General features: G+C 41.5%; 1 protein-coding gene across 1 annotated transcript in view; it reads right to left on the bottom strand.

Moving 5' to 3' along the window:
* The window catches only part of DAPK1 (death associated protein kinase 1), a 161086-nt gene that overhangs the window by 16973 nt on the left and 124249 nt on the right, over window positions 1-19864 (bottom strand). Inside the window, exons 16-19 of the mRNA XM_083186573.1 lie at window positions 18371-18568; window positions 16015-16212; window positions 12786-12884; window positions 9576-9653 (exon numbers count right to left, since the gene is read on the bottom strand). Coding sequence (XP_083042699.1) covers window positions 9576-9653; window positions 12786-12884; window positions 16015-16212; window positions 18371-18568 — 573 coding nt within the window. The remainder of the gene's footprint in view (window positions 1-9575; window positions 9654-12785; window positions 12885-16014; window positions 16213-18370; window positions 18569-19864) is intronic.

Raw genomic sequence — 19864 nt, 5'->3', positions numbered from 1 at the left:
TGTACATACTTCAGCATATTTCCCCTGATGATTCTCAGCTGACATTTTTATTCAGACTTGACGTTATGCAACAAGACACCTGACTGAGCAATAAGAAATAGCAGTGTCCTCTTCCACAGAGCAAAACTATTATAAGCCTAATGCTAAAGCAGAGCAGACACAAAGCAGTATTCGCGGAGGGCTTTCTCGCTTCTTATACTAAATGAATGTTTGTCAATTACACCAGAAACAAAGTATTTATAGTTCACTTCACGCGATTACTCTATTTTATAGAAAAAAAACCTATCCGCATCCGCCAACAAATTATATCGGTTTCTTATACAGACTAAACAGGCCAATCACTTCTTCCTCTCTTGGTTATACCCAAAGGCACGAGATTGTGCATTGGGTCCTACACATCAGGCACATCAGATTTTGTCAGATAAATTAACCCAATCCACCTGAATTGGGTCAAATCTGACAAAATCTCAAAAGTGTAAGGGACCCTTTAGATATGCGTGGGCCTTCCACATCATTCGATAGTCTTTGACGTGCGAGGGGGGAAGGCATTCGCAGGGCATCGTCTGGTGAACTTGCAAAGCTGCGAATTCGCAGCCTTGCAAATCAACCAGAATAACCACCTAAATAAAGGTGGCCATACACACGCAGATTTATCTGCAGATCTGTCTGGTTGGAACAAAAACCTGGTTATGGATGAGAGCAAATGACAGTTGACTATTTGCTTGGAAATGCTGGAAAACTGACAAACTGTCACTCATCCATAACCATGTTTTAGTTCCAACCAGCCAGATCTGAAGATAAATCTTACTAGTGTATGGGCACCTTTCGACCGCTAGAAACAAATGCTTTGAAAGCAAGATGTAGTTTCACTTGCTGCCAACAGATGGCAGTGTTTCAATGACACAAACCTCAATTTTCCTGCAACCTTTGGTCTGGAACCTTCTTTAATTCGGACACATCGGGTATTGTTTGGTTTTTAGACATAGTGGGTACTGTGGGAGGGCTTAGAAGTAGTTGCAAATGCATTAGGAGGGTTTAGAGTGGTAGTAGGAGGGTATTGGGATGCGGGGGGGGGGGGGGGGGTCAAGTTGCAGGTGGGGAGGTTGCACTGCCGAAACTATACACGCTGCGGGAGGTGGAATGAGACAAGCTGCGGGTGGTGTGGCGGAAGTGAGAGCCGGGCTGCGGGGACACGGGGCTTTAAAATAGTATCACTGATAATCCGGCAAATTCAGTTATCCGGCTCAGTGTTGGAACCGACAATGCCGCGCAATCTCAAAAACAGATTGGTTCGGAATGACATCTCCAATTTCTCCGCACCCACGGCCCAACATTTTCTGGCTAGAAAACCTGGTTGCTACAGGTGTTTCTGTTCCCTCTTGTGACCTTTGATTACCTCCTTTTTGAATATACTGCAAACCTTGAGAAAAGGACCATGTTGGACTGAAACCTCAGCGACAGCAGCAACTTATCCGCATAAATTACTTTGAATCTGTCTGATATCTACAAAGTCTGTTGAGTGCTATTATTTCCCTACTTTATCACTATTGTATATACATACACACACATATACATATATACACACATACATACACACACGCACAAACCAACACATTGTTTCTGTATTTACTTACTGTCAACTCAGCTACTGGGAATAGTATAGTTGACAGTGACACAAGCTGCTTAATCCTATTAGTGTTACGCCTTAAATATGGGCTGGAAGGATAACTGGAATAAGCACATCTTGACATGGGCTCAGCAGCGGCAGACATATCCTGCAGGAGAAATCACTGCAGTGTTGTGCTGCACTGGTTACAAGTGAACAATGATTCTCTTCAGCACGAGCATGGCACGGACATTGGGGCGTTTTCAATGTAACAAAGCAAGCAGACCACACATACTGTGAGGCATAGGAATGGATTAGATTTCATTAGTTTGCCTGCTAAAAAAATAATATGGTATCTAGTCATGGCAGTTTATCTTCTTATACCATGTCTAATAACGACTACATAATGAGCCCTATTGTATACTTTGCTAGGGATGTACGGAATCCAGGATGGTATGGACTTCGGGTTAATCCTTACGATATGCAAAACTAAATCTGAAACCTAATCTATTGCTTTCGGGAGCCTAGGTTATAAAACTGCCAATCATTTTAAAATTACCTAAATTTAGTAGGATCATATATAAAAAAAAAAAAAAGATGGTATTATCCAGAATCCTGAATTACATTGTCAGCATAAAACAAAGATTATAGCTTACCGAATATATGTCCAGCTACAAAGCAGATCTTTATGCTGTGTAAAGTAGCATATCACATGTATTGGGAAAATGAATCTTAACCCTTTGAGTGCCAACATCTCAGAGATGTGAAAAATATCGACTAAAAATGCCAGCACTGATCACATTTGTTATATAAATTCAATTAAAAAATATTGTGTAAAAAAAGGATTATATTTCATATATAAAAAGGTAAACATTACAGGTCATTATGATGAATAAACGTCTGCTTAGCAATTTTCACACCTATTTGGACAAATTCACTTGGCACTCAAAGGGTTACACATACTTTAAACTGCAAATACCACATTTCATGAAGTTACATACACATTTACACATACATGGGTGAGTGATGAAGCGTATAGTTGGCACCCCAAGTCCAAAAATGAAACCTTGCCCTACATAGTGCACTCTACTGCACAAAAGTATTGAAGAATGCAAGTCTAAACCTCTTCAATCCTAAACAGTATCAGAGGACATAATCAATGACCCTAAAAATAGAGCCAGTTTATACACACACACACACACACACACACACACACACACACACACACACACACACACACACACACAGAGACACAGAGACAGACATACATACACACATACTCAGCTCTGAAATGTTGGCTAGTTAATTATGCCTAATGTCTCTTGTTCGCGAGTGCCACCGAACCATAAAACTTCTACATTTGGACAATGATACAATCAGCGCTGAGGGCACCACTTTGTTGTGACATCTACTTGCCTGCTTGGAGTGCCACACCCACAGACTTGTATATATGGGTGCAGTCAATTTATTTAGGTAACTTTAGTCATGCCATTGACTACTGTTACCTGAATAAAATCAAACTGCATATTTAAGACTGGTGGCTGCACCCTTTTTTTTACCCTCTATTTAATATTATTATAAATATTATATAATAAACAGTGTGCGTATACTGTACATAGGGTTCTCACATAAAAAGAGAAGCGTTGAGACCACAACAGATGCATTTACTAAGGAGCTCTAAGTAAAATGAAAATATTGTTTTACCATTATGCAAGTTAAAGCCCTTTTAGGCTAAAAAAACAAAAACAAAAAAACAACATGTACATTAGGAAAAATTATTCATGGATTAGAACTGTGGTTCCCAAACTTTTTAAAACTTAGGGCACCCTAGAGTATCAGAATGTTTTCCTGCCACCCCTAAGGCAAAAGGAACTTAGAAAAAAATATTTAAGTAGATTGGGTTTTAGGGTAACCCTTGAGTTTAGTTATGATGGTGAGGGACAGGATTTGCTTCTGTTTGTCCACCAGCACTGGTTTTGTGTATTACATGGACCATAAAATATTTGAAATAGTTATGGACCACCAACCCGAGGAACCCCTGCAAGTTTCTTGAGGCACCCAAGGGTGTTTAGGCACACAACCACCACACTAGGCTAATGTTACGTTTTGACAAGAAGTGGAAGAAGAAAAGTTTTAATCTGTAAGTGCATGGTAGAAATAATACACAGCAGCGATCACGCTCCTAACTTTTAACCCCTGCCCTATACTGACCTGATCAGCGTTGGTGGCATCCGTGCTGCCAGCTCCTGTGACTTCCTGGTGCGAGTGTTGCTGCTGCAGCAGCGTCATTGTGTCAGAAATTGTGTGTTATAATTTTGTATCTGCTGCCCCCTGCTGCCCCCCTTTTGTGCTGATTAGTATAAACTAACTGATCAGCACCTTTTTTGGGGTGCAGGGTTTATTTTTTTTATATATACCCTGTCAGGTTGCACCCACAGTTGTGTGCCTGCTGCCCCTCACTGCTAATCAGTGTTGCATCACTGATCAGCAGGTTTTTTTTTTTTTGAGGGTGTTGTTGGGGTTTTTTTTTTAAAAATTTTTTACACCCACGTTGATTTTGTGGGTGTCCTGTGGCCGCAGAGCGCTGATCAGTGACGTACATCACTGATCAGCATTTTTGGCACAGGGTTGATCTATTATTTTTTTTTTTGATCAAATTTCTGTTGCCTTTGCCTCATCAGCAGTTTTTTTTTTTTGGAGACTGCTGTGGGTTTTTTTTTTTAAATAGTTTTTACACCCACGGTGCTTTTGTGGGTGTCCTGTGGCCGCAGAGCGCTGATCAGTGACGTACATCACTGATCAGCATTTTTGGCACACGGTTGATCTATTATTTTTTTTTTGATCAAATTTCTGTTGCCTTTGCCTCATCAGCAGTTTTTTTAAATTTTTTTTTTTTTGGAGACTGCTGTGGTTTTTTTTTTTTAAATTGTTTTTACACCCACGGTGCTTTTGTGGGTGTCCTGTGCCCACTGAGCGCTGATCAGTGACGGACGTTACCGACCAACATCTGTGCTCAATTTTTGGCGCAGGAGCTTTTTTTTATTTTCTTTTAACTTACACGTGTTAAAGCACTACATACACACTACATACCCCCCGTGTTGAAATAAAGTTTGTACCCCCCCCTACACTATACACTACACTTAAAAATAATAAAAATGTCCCAATCATCGCAAAGACTGTTTTCAGCGGAGGAGGCATATGCCCTTCTTGCCTCTGACACTGACACAGCCAGTGAAGTAAGCGATGAATTGGCATTTGTCTTAAGCTCCTCTTCCTCCTCTAGTGATGAGGGACCCCCTCAAAGACGCCCCCGTAGAGCAGCTGAGACCCCCCCCCCCCCCAATGATTGATCTCGTATGGACCCCACCACCAGACAATTTCGAGCCCCAGGTTCCTGAGTTTTTGGCCAACCCAGGAATCCAATTTGATAGTACAGGCCTCAAAGAAATTGACTTTTTCAAAGTCTTTTTCTCTGATGATTTTATAAATTTAATGGTGGACCAAAGTAATTTATATGCCCAGCAGTTTATTGCCCAAAACCCCACGTCATCATTTGCTAGGTGGACCCCTATAGATGCAGTAGAGATGATGACGTTTTGGGGTCTGGTGTTACATATGGGCATAGTTAAAAAGCCAGAAATTAGGCAATATTGGAGTACAGATGTTCTGTACAGCACCCCACTTCATCGTATGGCCATGACCCGGACTCATTTTGAGACGATCCTTAAATTTTTGCATTACAACGATAATGCACAGTGCCCACCCAGAGATGATCCCACCTTTGACCGGCTATTTAAAGTCAGGCCGGTCATTGATCATTTCAGCGCCAAATTTGCTGAGATGTACATCCCCCAGAAATTCATTTGTGTAGACGAGTCACTTATACATTTTAAAGGAAGGGTTAAATTCCGCCAGTACCTTCCCAATAAGAGGGCAAGGTATGGCATAAAAATGTATAAGCTGTGCGAAAGTACCTCAGGGTACACCCACAGGTTTAGGGTATATGAAGGGAAGGACACAAGAATTGAACCGCCAGAATGCCCCCCCTCCCTCGTAGGTGTTAGTGGAAAGATTGTCTGGGATTTAGTGCACCCCTTCCTGGATAAGGGTTATCACCTCTATGTGGATAACTTTTACAACAGCGTCCCCCTGTTTAAGGCCCTTGGTTCAAGAGGTACAGCAGCTTGCGGTACTGTGCGCAAGAACCAAAGAGGCCTCCCAAAAACGCACGTTGCCCAATTACTGAGAAAGGGTGAAAGCAGGGGAATATGCACCGAAAATATGTTGTTGGTCAAATATAAGGACAAGAGGGATGTCCTTATACTGACAACAATTCACGGAGACAGTACCACCTCCTTCCCTGTACGAGGTACCAGTACCCACACCTCAAAACCTATTTGTATCCTTGATTACAATAAGTACATGGGCAGGGTGAAAGCAGGGGAATATGCACCGAAAATATGTTGTTGGTCAAATATAAGGACAAGAGGGATGTCCTTATACTGACAACAATTCACGGAGACAGTACCACCTCCTTCCCTGTACGAGGTACCAGTACCCACACCTCAAAACCTATTTGTATCCTTGATTACAATAAGTACATGGGCGGAGTGGATCTTTCAGATCAGGTACTGAAGCCGTACAGTGCCCTGCGGAAAACAAAAATCTGGTATAAGAAGCTGGCCGTGTATATCATCCAGATGGCACTGTATAACGCTTACGTACTATTCCGTTCTACCAGCCAGACGGGGACATTTATGCACTTTCAAGAGGAAGTCATAAAGGGCCTAATATTTGGGAATCAGCAGGCAGAGGGCCCCAGTACTTCTAGTACTGGCCCCAGTACTTCTAGTACTGGCCCCCGTATTGTATCAGGGCAGCATTTTCCTAACGAAATCCCCTCCACTGGAAAAAAGGGCAGGACACAAAAAAGGTGCAAAGTTTGCTATAAAAAGGGAATACGAAAGCAAACTATTTTCCACTGTGAAACTTGCCCCGACAAACCCGGCCTATGTATGAAGGAGTGCTTTAAAATATACCACACATCTATGGATTATTAGGTTCATCATTTCACCGTGCTTCGGGGGTCTTGCTAATGCGACATAGCACCCACCATTCATTCCACCAGAATCTGTGCGGCAAAATCCAAATATCACTCCTTCCCTTCTGAGTCCTGCCATGCACCCAAATGGTATTTTTTGGTCACATATGAGGCATTGCCGTACTCGGGAGAAATTGGGGCACAGATTTTGGGGTGCTTTGTCTCCTTCATTCCTTGTGAAAATGAAAAATTTTGAGCCAGAACTGCATTTTTGAGTAAAAAAAATGTAATTTTTCATTTTCACAGCCCAGTTGTACCACAATTGGTGAAACCCCTGGGGGTTTGAAATGTACACTATACCCCTAGATGAATTCCCTGAGGGGTGTAGTTTGCAAAATGGGGTCACTTGTGGGGGGGTTCCACTGTATTGGTGCTTCGGGGGTCTTGCTAATGCGACATAGCACCCACCATTCATTCAACCAGAATCTGTGCTGCAAAATCCAAATATCACTCCTTCCCTTATAAGTCCTGCCATTTTTTGGTCACATATGAGGCATTGCCGTACTCGAGAGAAATTGGGGCACAGATTTTGGGGTGCTTTGTCTCCTTCATTCCTTGTGAAAATGAAAAATTTTGAGCCAGAACTGCATTTTTGAGTAAAAAAAATGTAATTTTTCATTTTCACAGCCCAGTTGTACCACAATTGGTGAAACCCCTGGGGGTTTGAAATGTACACTATACCCCTAGATGAATTCCCTGAGGGGTGTAGTTTGCAAAATGGGGTCACTTGTGGGGGGGTTCCACTGTATTGGTGCTTCGGGGGTCTTGCTAATGCGACATAGCACCCACCATTCATTCCACCAGAATCTGTGCGGCAAAATCCAAATATCACTCCTTCCCTTCTGAGTCCTGCCATGCACCCAAATGGTATTTTTTGGTCACATATGAGGCATTGCCGTACTCGGGAGAAATTGGGGCACAGATTTTGGGGTGCTTTGTCTCCTTCATTCCTTGTGAAAATGAAAAATTTTGAGCCAGAACTGCATTTTTGAGTAAAAAAAATTTTATTTTTCATTTTCACAGCCCAGTTGTACCACAATTGGTGAAACCCCTGGGGGTTTGAAATGTACACTATACCCCTAGATGAATTCCCTGAGGGGTGTAGTTTGCAAAATGGGGTCACTTGTGGGGGGGTTCCACTGTATTGGTGCTTCGGGGGTCTTGCTAATGCGACATAGCACCCACCATTCATTCCACCAGAATCTGTGCGGCAAAATCCAAATATCACTCCTTCCCTTCGGAGTCCTGCGATGCACCCAAATGGTATTTTTTGGTCACATATGAGGCATTGCCGTACTCGGGAGAAATTGCGGCACAGATTTTGGGGTGCTTTGTCTCCTTCATTCCTTGTGAAAATGAAAAATTTTGAGCCAGAACTGCATTTTTGTGTAAAAAATGTAATTTTTCATTTTCACAGCCCAGTTGTACCACAATTGGTGAAACCCCTGGGGGTTTGAAATGTACACTATACCCCTAGATGAATTCCCTGAGGGGTGTAGTTTGAAAAATGGGGTCACTTGTGGGGGGGTTCCACTGTATTGGTGCTTCGGGGGTCTTGCTAATGCGACATAGCACCCACCATTCCTTCCACCAGAATGTGTGCGGCAAAATCCAAATATCACTCCTTCCCTTCTGAGTCCTGCCATGCACCCAAATGGTATTTTTTGGTCACATATGAGGCATTGCCGTACTCGGGAGAAATTGGGGCACAGATTTTGGGGTGCTTTGTCTCCTTCATTCCTTGTGAAAATGAAAAATTTTGAGCCAGAACTGCATTTTTGTGGAAAAAATAAAATTTTTCATTTTCACAGCCCAGTTGTACCACAATTGGTGAAACCCCTGGGGGTTTGAAATGTACACTATACCCCTAGATGAATTCCCTGAGGGGTGTAGTTTGCAAAATGGGGTCACTTGTGGGGGGGTTCCTAACTTTTAGCATCTTATGGTGCCTAGAAACCTACATGGTGCCTAAAAAATAATCTCATAAAAAGGAGGCTCCAAAATCAAGTAGGTGCTCCTTCTATTATGAAGCCTGTGGTTTGGTCAACGTGCACACTAGGGCCACATATAGGATATTTATGAAAACAAAAGAATTGGGGGAATCAATTTTTAGTCACATTTCTCTAGTAAAATCTACTGTGTTCCTTAGAAAAATGTATTAAAATTGAAAATCTGCAAAAAAAATTAAATTTTGAAATTTCACCTACACTTTGTTTTAATTCCTGTGAAACACCTAAAGGGTTAACAAACTTCCAAAATGCTGTTTTGAATACTGTGAGGGGTGCAGTTTTTGAAATGGCATCATTTATGGGGGTCTCACACATACAAGTCCCTCAAAGTCACATCAGAACTGAACTGGTCCCTAAAAACATCAGTGTTTGAAATTTTCTTGAAAATTTGAGAATTTGCTATTCATATTTTAAGCCTCCTAGTGTCCAAAAAAACTTAAAAGGAGGTTGAAATAATGATGGAAACATAAAGTAGACATATGGTCTATGTTAGTTATTAACTATTTTGAGTGGTATGATTATTTGTTTCACAAGCAGAAAATTTAACATTTTGCAAATTGCAAAATTTTCAATTTTTTTACGACATTTTGGTATTTTTCACAAAAAACCACAGACTGTATCGACCAAAATTTACCACTAACTTGAAGTACAATGTGTCATGAGAAAACAATCTCAAAATCACTGGGATAAGTAAAAGCAAAAAAAAGTTATCCCCACTTAAGTGATACATGTCAGATTTGAAAAAAAGGGCTCTGTCAGGAAGGCAAAAACAGGCTGCGGCGGTAAGGGGTTAAACAGAATTGTTAAATAATATCCAGAGTGTAAGACACAAATAGTAATTTCCTGTAAAAGCACTGACCTTTCGAAGCCGTGCTAGCAAACTGACAACAGGCTCGTGCTGTTCCGCCTTGGCGAGATCTTCTGCTGTTTTTCCATCCTATCAGAAATCAAAGGTAGAATGCCAAAGATTTTTTTTAGCCATTTGTTACAATTAAAAAGCTCCACTTTATTATAATCACGGAGACATTAATAGATCCTTTAGTCCTGTCCATTTAAAAACACATGATGGCTAATTTAAAATAAATAGAGGTTAGATAAGTGTAATAATTAATGGAATTAAAAGACAAACCTTTTAAAAACACAATAGCTTTTTAAGCCTTTTTCATTCTATATGAAGTATTAATAAACTCCATAATAAAGTAAATCACAAAAAAACAAGCAAATAGTAAATGCATAATATATCCCTCAATGAGCAGAAGACTACTTTCAAGGTCTCCAACAAATGAGGATTGTGCAGGTTATTTGGCATCAGTGATTGCCAAGAGGAGGATCTTCACTGCCCTCCCGACACACCATTACACATGACACAGTTGGCAACATTTACAAAACAAATCCATGGACACTTGGCTGTTCAGATGCAGACGCATCTGACCACATCACACGTGGCATAGTCTAGGCTGACCTTGCTGTATGCCATTCCATTAAGAACAGGTTAACAAACAAAACTTACGTATTTGGAGCTACGTTAATGCATAATGTTTCATATCCTCACTATCCACATCATACCCCCACTATCCACATGGGCTTGGAGTTAACCATCGATAGCAAAGGTGGCTGGGGGACCATCGATGGCTGGCTAGTGCCGCTGGGGGAGTCGGGAAACATGTGATGCTCCCCCAGAGGCCGCATCGCGTCACCACCTCCCGCCCGCATCACCGCCGCCCACCCGCTGCTAAGCCGGCTGCCCCGGCAATGGCTACACTGACAATATAGCCAAAGCTAGTACCAAAAAAAGCTTATTTTATTTGTATGGTAACAATGTAAAAAAAATTTTTCAATCTGGACATTTTCACATGACAAATCCTTAAACCTGTTCCTGGAAACTAGAGTCACAAGAATGCTTGTCACTGAAGAGACAATAACCTCTTCTTAGAAACTACTACAAAAGTGCAATGTAACATATAAACTAAACCCTACACAAACTTCCCTATTTATTTGTAAATGAAAATAGTGTGAGGAATTCTGAAACTATTAAAATAAAACTATCACATTTAGTCATAGGTCTTCTATAGATACAGTAAGACAGCTAAAGCTCAAAAGCCATTGGGGGGGAGATTCTCTAAGCAAGAAATGCGGTAAAAACCCTGTTATCTGGGTTTTTACCGCATTTTGGGATGCTGTAAGAAAAATCTGGCGATGCCCCATAGAAGCGAAAGGGCTTCTACCGCATGCCACCGCAATGACCCTCCGCCGCCCCGCACGGACCCCCGCATCGCCCCCTCCCCCGTGTCCGGGCAGCACAGCGCAGCACTGTTCAGAGTGACCTCCTCCCTGCACTGATCCTCTTCCGGGTGCAGGGAGGAGGAGAGCGGGTGTGGGAGGGAGGGGGGAGCCGCCGGGACCTGCTGGAACCCGGCGACTCTCACCGCAAAGGACAGCTCTTAACGCAAGAGCTGTCCTTTGCTATAATTATCACATATGTTAGAACATATGCAATAATTATAAATGCGAAGGGCGGCGAAGGGGGGCGGAGATTCTTAGAGAATATTCCCCATTATTAGAACATTATTTTTTTGGGTACTAACAAAAAGGTGAAAATAAAATATAAAATAATCTGAGAACACAGTCATCTTTATTACAGTGATATAACTACATGAATCCCCTAAGGGGGGAATTCAATTAAACCCCATAATTTACCAGGTGTTAAAAAGGGAGGCAGTCTCAGGCTTTTTATGTTTGAGCCCCTTTTTCTCGTCTGGTAAATTAACTATTTATACCATGTTCTCATTGCCGCCCCTGCAAAAACCCGGGTTTTTGACGGGGCACAGAGCATCGCAACTTTTAGACCCCGTTCTCACTGCACCTTAGACCCGGGAAATTCCCGTGTCTGACCCGTTCACACTGCTTCCCCTGGTCTGCCCTGCCAACAAGTGTGTGAATATAATAGCAGCTTTGATTGGCTGTTTAAAAAGTAGCTGTGATTGGCTGTATTAGAAAGCAGCTTTTATTGGCTGGCTGAAGATGATGTCATTAAAAGAGGCCTTTTTTCCCAAGCACATTGCATTTTGATGATGCCACGGGCACACAGGATTTTGGCAATGTTGTAGTAAACTGTGGTGTCCTTCACTGTGCCGGTCACTTGCTTATTAATTTCCTCCTCTCCTCTCACAGCAAGCAGCTCCAACACTTCCTCATCCCTCCAGTGCGCCATTTCTGCTCTCCTCGACGCAGCATTAAATGGACGTCACATGTCACCTGATTACATTCCCCAATCAGCTTGCTATTTCGCATATTGTGTGAAAAACCTGTGTCTGTGCTGTTCAGACTGACGTACACCCGTGTATTACCCAGGAAAAACCCTGCAAAAAACCTGTGTGTAATTCCCGGGGCATAACACCCGGAAATTTCACAAAGACGCGTTTACACTGAGACGCGACACGGGAAATTACTGCTCGCCCTGCCAAATACCTGTTTTTTAGGCAATGAGAACGGGGTATAACAAGGGTGTCGACAAAGAATTCGGACTGCAGCACCCAAAAAAAGGGACATTTATCAGGATTTTCTATTTGAGACTCAGACTTAAAAAACATATATATAATAATAATAATTTTAACACCTCATTCCACAGCTAACTGAACTCCCTCTAATCCAATTCCGTGCAATTCTGGAAAGAACGGTCACCAAGCAGTGAGTCACTGTTTGCTATATTACAGAACCTCTATTATAAATGACAACCTACTACTGAAAAGCATGTGAATTGGTTTGAAGTTTAACACTTCAGTTATTTCTTGATAATTATGCAGCTTAAATGGAGCTCTGCCTCAAATATACATTAAACTTAAACAATGGATTCAACTGATCTTTAACCTTGCCACATACGAGCCAGACTGGATAACTACAGGCATCACTAACTCCTATTAGTATGGACAAAGAATAAATACACACGCAGACCCGTAGCATTTGTGAACACTTGCCAACATGTCTAATGTGCACCTATTACCTTATATGGCAGACATTCAAAATTATATTTTCCACTTACAGATTTAAAAGACAAACCAAGTTTCCTTACCACGGTCATTGCTTCCACGTTGGCACCAGTGAGGCAGAGATAGCGAACAACTTCTATAATGCCATTATTTGCTGCGAGATGTAAAGGGGTACGGCCATACTACAAAACAATTAATGTACACTGTTATGTTGTAAATCTGCTCTAAATAAAAGATAACATAACATACTAAGGGTACAGTACTGTAACTGACAACACCTTCTATTCCAAAAAGCAAAAACAGAGGTGTCGCATGATCAGGAAGAGTGCTTAAGTTGCTATATTATTAGTCATACTAGTTAACATATAATAAGTATCTAAACAGGAAAGGATCTACTGATTACTGTAGTACATAAATCATCAAGGCACACACACACACACACTTTTCTTTAGGTTTTAGTTTTGTATAGGATTCTCTTTTACTTTTTTTGTTAAATGTACTATGTACAGTCATACATGAAGATAGTAAAAAATAAAAAAAATAAAAAATAAAAAAAGATTACAGTTATTGTTTTTTTAAACCCAAAACACTGTTTGCAATTGGTCTTTACTGTTATTACATTTTTAAAAGATCTGCTCCACAAAATCACTGCAACACAGCGAGTGGTATTCAATGCCACCAGAGAGGGCATTTGTGCAGTGAGAATGGCCGAAAACAAGCCATCCTCGCCATCGAACCCCTTTGCCCGCCGCTCGCTGTATTCAATGTTCTGGGGAAACCCTCAAACAGCAAGGATTCCCCGGAACAGCGAGGTCACCACAAATGCAGCAAACCATGCCATTTTGACAGCCGCACTCACCATTTCCACCTCGCTGAAAAGAACCAGCGAGGTGGAAGCAGCGAGTGAAGGGGACATGTTTAATACTCTCCCCATATAGCTCGATGGGGCAATTGAATATACCCCATTGATATTGTCAGTTGGTAAAATAATACTTTGAGGCGATATTACATTAGACTACTTTAAAACAATACTATTGATATTTACTATTAAAATCTCAAGCAACTCTGCTTACAATTCATACAATAATGACATAATGGTTCTTCAATACCATACAAAATGCTAAATTTAACAAGGTGCTTGATTCAAAAACAGCCAAGACTGTGTTAGCAACCAACCATGTTAGTTTTACCTTACTAATCAGTACTGCTTTACCTTTGACATCTAACTAGCTGAAATCTCCTCTTGTGCTTGCAGGGACGTTGGAATCAGAGTATCACGCTGAAATCTCAGCTGACCAATTCCAAGTATAGCAATAGCATTAAAGGTCTCTGAGGTTTGCTTGCTCCACAGATATTTTATTCAAAATCCCAGACATAGTAAGAGACTAATCACGTTTTGTAAGTTGCTCTAAACCAGTGTTTTTCAAACAGTGTGCCGTGGCACACTAGTGTGCCTTGAGCTGTTCTCAAGTGTGACCCCAGATCTAGAGATGCCCAAACCCATTTACAGCCACCACCAGTTCAAGTGTTATTTACTGGTCTCTTCTTTTCATCTAAAGGGCCAATGTATTTTATTTTTGTTACCTGTGGGGATCAGTGTGATTGGTTTTAATGTGGGGGCCAATAGGTTTGTTTTTTTCCTGTGGTGGCCAATGTGTTTTGGCCTGTGGGGATCTCATGGTGTGCCTTGGCAATTTTAAAGTCCTATTTAGTGTGCCGCAAGGTAAAAAGGTTGAAAATCACTGCTCTACACAAAACAATGACAATCTCATGAGATAATCATGTTTTTACTTTATTATATATATTGGTTTCTCTTACAATATTTTAATTCCTCAGCAAGACAATAAGGTCTGCTTCTTCTTATGATTATTATGTCTATGTAGAAAACTAGGGTCCCACTTTTAGAGGTTATCCGTCAATAGGCTGACATGAAGTTTTTCATAGTCCCCCCCCCCCATCCATGTGGACTACAACTGGGAATGGTAAAGTGTGTTAAGAGCAGCAAGGCCCTTTGCCTGATGCATAGCTAGTGAAGGGAATACACCAGGGGAGGCCCAAGAAGGGGGGCTTGCCGCAGAGTTGAAAATTCAAATAGAGTAGGCACAGCAAGTGCCATTCCAAACTGACTCACTGGCAGTAGATGTTGCTCCAGTTATTGAATTTTGAACTGTGCTGTAGCCCCACCTCTAGGAGTCGCCACTGAATACACTAATTGGGTGTTTAGGTGCTAAAATCTACCACAAAAACAAACTCCTATCAACCTTTTTACACGTTGACCACCTGCTTTTATCGACCTTGTTAATGTCAACCATTTGGCGTCAACCTTTTATACAACTGTTTTGAGGAAGAAATAATAATTAAAAAAAATAGCAAGTCACTTTATATCTAAACCAATCGTGTTACACTGCTCAAAATGGTCTCCTTCTTTCATTAAGCCCACAAATGCTGCGCAGCTGGACTTTACACTGCAAATTGGAGTTTCAACACACAAATCTAAACATGCACATTTTACATCTGCACTACATGCAGTGCAACCTGGTGCTGCCAAGATGCTTTGCTTTATTTCCAACTCAGAATCAGCCCCCTAGTTTTGTATGGAGTGTGATTTACTGAACATTTACAGTAAAAATCAATGAACAATTCGCTTCAGTGGAGTCTACATGCTCGGCTAGCCGTCCTGTGGTGAAAAATTCACAGGGTCACCTGGCATTGTGACAGAATTGAACCTGGTAGGTCTGTGTGCGCCTGTGGCAAGGTCATAAGATTACAAGCTCCACTGATGTGCCAAATAGAAATGAATTCTCTTAATGTAAAGTGTTAAGTAGCTTTTTACATTTTTTAAATAATGCTGTTTTGCAAAAATAGAAAAATACAACTTTGAACAAACTTAACTGTAATAACAACTTAAGGGTAACTTTTATGTGTACACGACAGAGCTGTGCATTCTAATGTACTTTATGTAGCTATCTGTGTAATAAACAAAAGCCATAAAACCAAGACACTAAAAAAAAAATTGTTAGAAGAATTTCAGCATTTCGTCACAATTCAAATGCTAAAAAATGTTACCAAAAAGTTGTGTATTTGATACATCATTAAGCTGCTATAATTCTTGTGGACCGGTCTCACCCTGTATTCGTTATATTAATATAGAGAGCCCCCCTTAAGTGAGTCTTATAGCTTATATCACACTGCAAGGAGACTCGCGGCTACTTGAATTGACTTCCAAAAGACTACATTTATCCAACACTCATAGCATGTGTTAATGTAAAGATACATTGTGGATATCTACAATTTGCATCATCAACTGCTCACCTTGTTAGTAATGTCCAAGTTACAGTTGGCTTCACACAGTGCCATTACAATAGGAATATTGCCATCTTTGCAGGCGACGTGCAATGGTGTGTTACCATGGCGATCCTGGAAGTCCACATAGCACCCCACACCAATCAAGGTTTTGAGAACTTCCATCTGACATCTCCTAACAGCAAGGTGCAGGGCTATGTGCCCATCCTGAAAAGGGGTATATTAAAAGTGGTCAGCTCATTAAGATACTGCAAAGATAGATGTTGAAGACCGATTAAGTGGAGGATGGGGCGGGGGGAGAGAAACAACAGTCACACTAAAGGTACGCACATACTGGTTGATATATCGATGCACCATCGATGAATCTGGGAACGGAGTCATTCACAAATATGTCTCATTGTGTGGTGTGTACCGGTGATCTGCTGACCACCTGTACCATACCCTCCAACACAACCCATTCCATTATGTACAAAATGCTCTGTTCCTGGAACTGCCAGTGGCAGTTACAGAGGTTGGACTCCAGCACAGTCCAAAATTTAAAGAGGGGGGTCACATCAACTGCCAGTGAGTCCAGGACCGTGATGTTTGGAGTGGGATTAGGTGTGGCTCCCCTTTATGAATATTGGACTGTGCTGCAGTCCCACCTCTGCAATTGTCACTGGTAAGGAAGTCCAGAAACAGAGCATTTTGAACCTAATGTTGGAGGGTATGCTGTAGAGCCACACCGGAAGCTGCCGGTGACTGGCAGCCCATTTGTGATGCCAGTCACGACAGATTGGGCAGCATGTATGGAGAACCCACCACCAGAGCCGCCTGTAGACATATATGCAGACTACTTTATCTGTATATATATATATATATATATATATATATATATATATATATATATATATATATATATATATATATATATATATATATATATATATATATATATTATATATATATATATATATTGACTAGTGTGTACCAAGCTTAAGCTAGTCCATATATATCTTGAGGTCCTTCGGAAATCAAAAGTGCACAAGTTTAAAATGTTCTGTCTTCCATCTAAAATTCCAAAGAACTTTATTTCTAAAGGATAATGCTAACATGGTCTGAATGTTGACATCAAGGATGATAACATATGTGAAATGATGAGATTTAACATATCAATAGTGTGACTGTTGACAATGACATTTTAGTATAGCCCTAATTACACCCCAATTCTAAATGTCAATATTCGGACCACACACATCCTTGTTGTTGATTCAATGGAGCTAAACCGCTCCTCTCGGCCGACCAAATGTCTTTGTGCCTCTTCTTTCCACAATTAAGAAGTGACATAAATACCAATAAGAACTATTACTACAGCCATCGCTTGTCCTCATAGTAAATTAGGTTGTGCTTCATCCATGACTGCATGTGTGTAAAACCAATTCCGGTACTTATATGTTAGTTGGGCGCCCACTATAGTAAGTACGCTCATACCCTCACTATCCATGTCAGCATAGAGTTGATTTTATATAGTGCAGCGAGCCACCGAGCCCGAAGCGTGATGATCCCCGCGAGGGGATGCGGAAAACTAAGCAAATAGCTTAGTGGGCGCCCAACTAACATATAAGTACCCAATTCCTTTGTCTTTAAAATAGCAGCCTAAGTGTCTAGGAAAAATATGGTACACTACTCTCCGAGCGTCTCACTCCATATGGCGTATTGAGAGCACGTCTGTACATAACATTTCCATGTACTGTACTCTTCATGCATGTCCAGACCTGTTATAACAACTGCTGGCATCCTGAGCGCTGGGATGCCAACTACATAACCATAAGGATCACCAAAGACAGAATTATGTGGCATACAAGTATGACATTGCTATTCAGATAAGGTATCTCTTATTCTGCACATTTAGGTTTCACCAATAATATGAATACAAATACTGAACCGTGATCCCCACAAGCAGTGGCAAAGCATCATATTATACTACGTGACATTAACAGAGATAACTTGAACACCGTTAAATTGTGAAGGTGCGGATTTACACAATGCTAATATTAGAAGTATAAATCAGAGCATGTATTTTATTCAATATCAAATCACTCACAGGGCTAAAAAAGATGACAATTTTCTTAAATTATTTGCCCAGACACACAATATAAAATGCTACTTTGCACAGCACATGGTAGGTACAAATTACAAGCAAGGCACAGCATTTACATCCCGCTGAGTTTTTCCTCTTACACTGTAATGTTTTACTACCAGGGTTTAACAGTGAGGAATTGCAAGTTACCAACTGCCAATTAGATGTATGAGGAGATGTAATTCAGGGACATAAAAAGGCCTTGACCATCTTTGTGTGTAATTTGTGACAATCTGAATCATTCACCTTGTCGGTCGCATCAAGGTCAGCTCCATGTTCAGTCAAGCATTCCACAATATCATGGTAGCCTCTCGCTGAAGCCGTCAGGAGGGGAGTCTCTCCTTCTCTGTTGCGAATGTTAACATTACAGCCAGCGTGGCACAGAGCTTTTGCCACAGGATAGTAACCATGCCAAGCGGCACAGTGCAGAGGGGTCTCGTCTTCCTACAACACAAACACACAAAATAAGAAGCATACTGCTATGTGCAGATTATTTAGCTTTAAAAGAGAACTTTCTTTGTTCATTAGGAAAACTTAGAACACACTAATACCCCTTTCAGACAGAAAATCCAGGCAATACACGGCATTTCAAATGCCATGTCATTTTGCCGGGAGCAGCCTGACCCCCCTTCACACAGTAGAAAAAATGACCAGGTTGAAAATTTCTACCCGGTAATTTGCTGAATAAAACTGGTATTTCTTCTGTGTGAAAGGGTCAACACCGGTCATAAATCCCGTGTCCTCGACCCTGGTCAATTCCAGGGTCGGAGACACGGGATTTAAGACACGGCTGTGCCTTTTCACACACAAAAAGGTTGAAAGTATGAAATCCCGGGGTGGAACTGCTTCACCCGGGTATATAATTTTCTGTGTGAAAGGGGTATTATTGTGTAGTATACGAATCGGTACTGGTTTCCTAGCACGGCGCCCGTCTCATTGATTGTATGCCTTAAGTTTAAGGTACTTAAGGCATACAATCAACGTGATGGACCCGATTTTTTAATCTCATGGATCTTATGCATCCATAAGATGCAGGAGATAAAAAATCGTGAGCCCCCAATAACCATTGTTAACGCCACCAGCACTATCAACGCCAACCCGAAGTGAGCCCGCGAGGGGCGTCGGTACGCGCCCTCCGACCTTTTCATACCCCCACTATCCACGTCGGCATGGAGTTGATATTATATAGTGTGGCTAGCGCAGCGATCCCCCGAGCCCGAAGCGTAGCGAGCCCCGCGCGGACTACTTTACATGTATTTCGCGTGCGCTCGCCACGCTTCGGGCTCGGTGGCTCGCCACACTATATAAAATCAACTCCACGCCGACGTGGAAAGTGGGGGTATGAAAACGCGTACCGATGCGCTCGCCACACTTTGGGTTGGCGTCAATAGTGGGGTGGCGTTAACAATGGGGGGCCATTTCACCCATAAGGAGGGGGGGGGGGTTAGCAATTAAAATTGGGTTTTGGGGCCTTTTTACATTGATTCCAATGTAAAAATCTCATCGATTGCGTAGATTGCATCATCCCATGCATCTTATGCCGCACAAACACATAAGATGCATGAGATGCTTGCAATGTAAAAATCTCGTCAATCTCGTCGATTGCATCATCCCATGCATCTTATGCCGCACAAACACATAAGATGCATGAGATGCTTGAGATATCAGCCCCACACATACAATCTAGATCGTGGGCGCCGTGCTAGGAAAGCAGTACCTATGAATCTTTTTTTCTGAGCT

Source organism: Crinia signifera, chromosome 1 (assembly GCF_055691185.1).
Source record: "Crinia signifera chromosome 1, ASM5569118v1, whole genome shotgun sequence".
NCBI lineage: Eukaryota > Metazoa > Chordata > Amphibia > Anura > Myobatrachidae > Crinia > Crinia signifera.
The sequence above is the reverse complement of the archived record's forward strand: the minus strand, read 5'-3'. Positions and strand labels throughout refer to the sequence as shown.